At 26.1% G+C, this 4,421-nt stretch overlaps 1 protein-coding gene across 1 annotated transcript; it reads left to right on the top strand.

Annotated features, from left to right (window-relative positions):
• Nucleotides 1-582: 582 nt before the first annotated feature.
• Nucleotides 583-3,989, top strand: LOC136206405 (hydrophobic protein RCI2A). Its single transcript, XM_065997438.1, has 3 exons — nt 583-782; nt 882-985; nt 3,753-3,989. Exons 1-2 carry the CDS (start codon nt 699-701, stop codon nt 963-965), a joined length of 168 nt encoding a protein of 55 aa, XP_065853510.1. The 5' UTR covers nt 583-698; the 3' UTR covers nt 966-985; nt 3,753-3,989.
• Nucleotides 3,990-4,421: the final 432 nt, after the last annotated feature.

Consider the following 4,421-nt stretch of genomic DNA (forward strand, 5'->3'; position numbering starts at 1 on the left):
TGAGATATTGGATTTTATGGTAAAAAATAATAACGAACCTCCTTTTTTTACGTGTCAGTTCGTCTGACATTTTACTTACGTGTTAATTAATATAACTTTTACAGATGACACACTTTTCATATGAAGTTTAATTTTTTACAACCGAAAAATTGATTAAGTACATTTTAAAATAAGTTGAGGACAATATATCAAGATATTTCAATCGAGTTGAGGAGCTTTTTGAAATACATTCAAAGTTCAGGATTCAATCAATTTTTTTTTTTTTTTGACTTGATGATGTATTAAGTTTTTTTTTGTTAATCTTTTGACAGAAAATAATAAGAATGGGAGAAATATATTTTTCAGAACTTTATAATATTTACTTTTTCTAAATTGATATGAAAAAAAAGCAAGGCAGACGGCACGTGGCATGCAAATGAAATATCTTTAAATGAGCTGTCCAGGAATCCATAAGAAATAGCTTCAAATTCAATCCTAAGTATTCGAAAACAGTATACATCTACGTATAAACCCTGACAGACTAATCCTACACCGACACGTGTCCACGCGTACCCTTCCCTCCCCCTTTAAATAAACGTTTCCCTCGTCAGTCTAACATCGTCTCACAGCAGCAGCAAAAGCAGTTTCTTCTCCAATATTCCAGTAATCGAATTCAAAAACTCCATTTCCGTTTCCCCCAATTCCTTCAGCGATTAAGAATGTCTGGAACAACAAATTTCATCGATATTATCATAGCAATCCTCTTGCCTCCCCTCGGTGTTTTCCTCAAGTTCGGTTGCAATGTAAATTTTCTTTTCCCCTCTCTGTTCTTCGTTTTTTTTTCTTAATTTCTCGAACGAATTGAAGTTGAAATAGATCTTGTAATTCGTTTTTTTTTGCAGGTTGAATTCTGGATCTGTTTGGTTTTAACTCTTCTTGGTTACTTACCTGGAATTCTCTATGCTATTTATGTTATCACCAAGTGATCGATGATTTTCTATCTACTGTAAGTTACAGAACTAAATCGCCATCTCTCTATTTGATTTTCAGCAAAAATTCAGGAAAAAGTGAATTGAATGAACTACAATTCTTGCATCTGATGCTTAGTAATTAAGTTTGCATAATCCCTAATTTTGTTTTGCTTTGTTTGTTTTGAATTACTCGTTGATACTTAATATTGTTTTTTCTAAGTTTTAATGAAATTGAAAATTGCTGGTAAGTTAAAAAAAACCATTTACAGATATGCTTTGGTAAAATACTTACTAATGCAGATATTTTAATTATTTTTTATACCAATGAAGATATTTTAATTATTAACTTTAACAGCTGAAGGTCTGATCGCTCTCAAAATTCGGTTTGAAAGCTCTCGAGCAAAATATCGAAAAATTAGATTTCAGTATAAATCAGCGAATGTTCATGAAACATTTTTGTTAATAAATTTGGTTCAATTTCTTTTAATAAAAATTTAATAATAATATTTCTATAAAAGGAATAAAACTACCTAGTTATATAAACTTTAGTTTATTAGTTTTCAATTTATGTAGTTTGATTTTAAAAAAAAAATTCAAATTATTATAATTAATGGATATACTTGATAATTGTTACAAGCTACTCGCGAATAAAACGGATTGATTATATCGAATAGGATTTTAAACTTGTAAATTTTTTATAGAAGGTTAAAACTTGATTCGGATAAACTTTATTACTTTTGTAAGTGTAATTTAGTCTTTAAATATGATATTTGTGGGCAACTCACTTGAAAATTATACACGCAAGAAAAGAATTGAATATTTTTTTATCAATTTATATCAATTTTTAATTAAAAAAATTTGTCCAATTTTTAATAATTTTTAGTAATGATGCTTATTATTTTAAACTAATTTTATTATATTCAATTTAGATTAAATTGTCTTTGTTTTTTTTCTGAAAATTTAAATTTTTTCTTTAATCGATAAATTTAAATCTAATTGTTCCTAAATAATGCAATTAATATATTTTAAAAATTTTAAAAATACTTTCTAAAAGTGAGGGATATATGATTGAATTATAGCCGAAAAAGGTAAGAGTCAAATGGATAGCTACATTTTACTTTGGACCACATATTTATGGGTTTGTAATCCACTGCTTTAACTTATCTGCCGACATCATATAAATTTAATATTTGAATTTATTCCAAACTCTTTTATCTGGGAAAAAACATTTTAGATATTTGTTGATCTAAGTCTTTTTTTTTTGTTTTGTTTTAATTTTAATTTAATGCACTGCACACTTATCAAATAATTATACATATAATTCACAGTGATTAGAAAAATCAGATATAATTTGTATTAAAATTTCTACTTTGAACTGTTTTAAAAAAATTTATTCAAAAAAAAAAAAAAACTGTTTTAAAATTTTCTTTTTTTTATTACAATTTTATGATTATAAAAAAATTGTTTTATATTTTTAAAAATAAAATTTCAGATTCAACTAAAATTATTAATGATCCAATTATATGTCGTAACTAATTTATTTAGCGAACAAATTAAATGTGGCGATTATATTATAATTAATCGAACATGTCTGATTGATTATAATTGATTGAAAACTTCAAGATTTTTAATTGAAAGATGAAAATCAACAAAAATGGAAAAGATAATATGTTTTTTCCCTTCCTTTTTACATATAATTAGTAATCATTTAAATGCATGTTATTCATGACATGAAAATGATGCACCACCAAACACTGCCCTTGTATTGTTGAAGGGCTAGTGGATCTATGGGTCCTATGTGGGACAATAAGGATAATTTTAGTGGTGTTAAATGAGAGTTCATTAAATAGGATTATATCCATTAAATTGGTTTTTTTTTATTACATATATGTACTTATGAACATTGAACTTTAAAATGCAACATAAAAGCTACTATATTTGTAACAATTAAACTTCAATAACCATTCACGATTTCAAAATAAAAAATTTAAGAATTAATGATATTCTAACTAAGTTTAATTTTTGATTTTTTTAGATCATTTAAATATTGCTTGTTTAGGAGAGAAAGTGGATTTTCACGGAAAGAGTTTCAAAAATGGGGATTTGGAAAATAAAAAAAAATATGGTTTCATGATAAATATCATTATGATCAACTTTAATTCTTAAATATTTTCATTTTGATGTTGTTAAGGGTTATTTTGAGGAGTTAGTTAAAGTTTATGGCTATATGTATAACAAAGTATAAAGTGAAAATTGATAAAATTCAATAGCTATGAGTGTTATTTACCTTATTTTTTTTGGTAATAGTGTTATTTACCATATAATCGAGTGGTTGTAGAATTTAATTATAAAATAAAATAATCTAATAATTTTTTTTTGTGATAAAGTATCAAAATTGCTTTAAGTTTTTTTTTTTTTTTAGGAAAAGCTAATTTAGCCATTACGTACAAGTCAACATAATTTCAGTCCCAATATTTGTTAAATAATACAAATAAAATCCAACTAATAAAAATTGACATATCAGATTATTCAGTATCATTTTCATCATTCAGTATTACAGATTGACAAACATTGTATCATCTGATGTGTTAATTTATATCAGCGATAACTTCAATTGCGTCGTTTGATTTTTTTTTTTTCAAAAAAAAAATTGAGAATATTTTGGTGAAATGACATGCACTTTGGTAATGATAGTCTAAATTGTGATTAAGATGAGTTAATTAGAAAGTTGATTATTTTAGCAATTAAACATCATGATTATCTTATCAGATATTTTTTTTTTTATAATTTATTTGCGAACAGGTGGATGAGCTTTGACAACAACCAAATTGATTTGATGGAAATAGTATCTTTTGGTGTAGTTTGTTTGATGGACAATTCTTGTGTCAATGTCTTTAATCCATTTTCTCTTTTTAGTAACTTTTTTTTGTCTGTTGTTTGATGTAAAGGGTGGGGCTTTGTGTGTAGGATTATGGCCTTCACTCTCTGTATGAACTCATATTTTTTGTTATAAATGTGATTGTATTATTATTATTATCATTGTTATTAGTCATCTTTCTGGTTTTCCTATTATGGTTTATAGCCACTGAACTTCATTTCTTCCCAGTATGGCTACTAAACTTTACACTTTTTAACACCGGTGACCACTCAATTTTAACTAACTTCTCAAAATGACCGTTAACGATCGTTAACGACCTCAAAATGAAAATATTCAAGAATTAAAGTTGTTCAGAACGATATTTACCATGAAACCATATTTTTTATTTTCGAAAATCACATTTTTTGGAGCTTTCTCTCTCTAAAAATTTACTTTCTCTCTCCTAACCACACAACACCCAAATGACCTCAAAACGAAAATTTTCAAGAATTAAAGTTCCTTAGAATATCATTAACTCTTTAGATTTTTTATTTTTAGCCATCAACGGTCGTTTTGAGACGTTAAGTGGCCATCTGTGTAAAAAGTGTAAAGTT

This window comes from Euphorbia lathyris, chromosome 9 (assembly GCF_963576675.1).
Source record: "Euphorbia lathyris chromosome 9, ddEupLath1.1, whole genome shotgun sequence".
In the NCBI taxonomy this organism is placed as follows: Eukaryota; Viridiplantae; Streptophyta; class Magnoliopsida; order Malpighiales; family Euphorbiaceae; genus Euphorbia; species Euphorbia lathyris.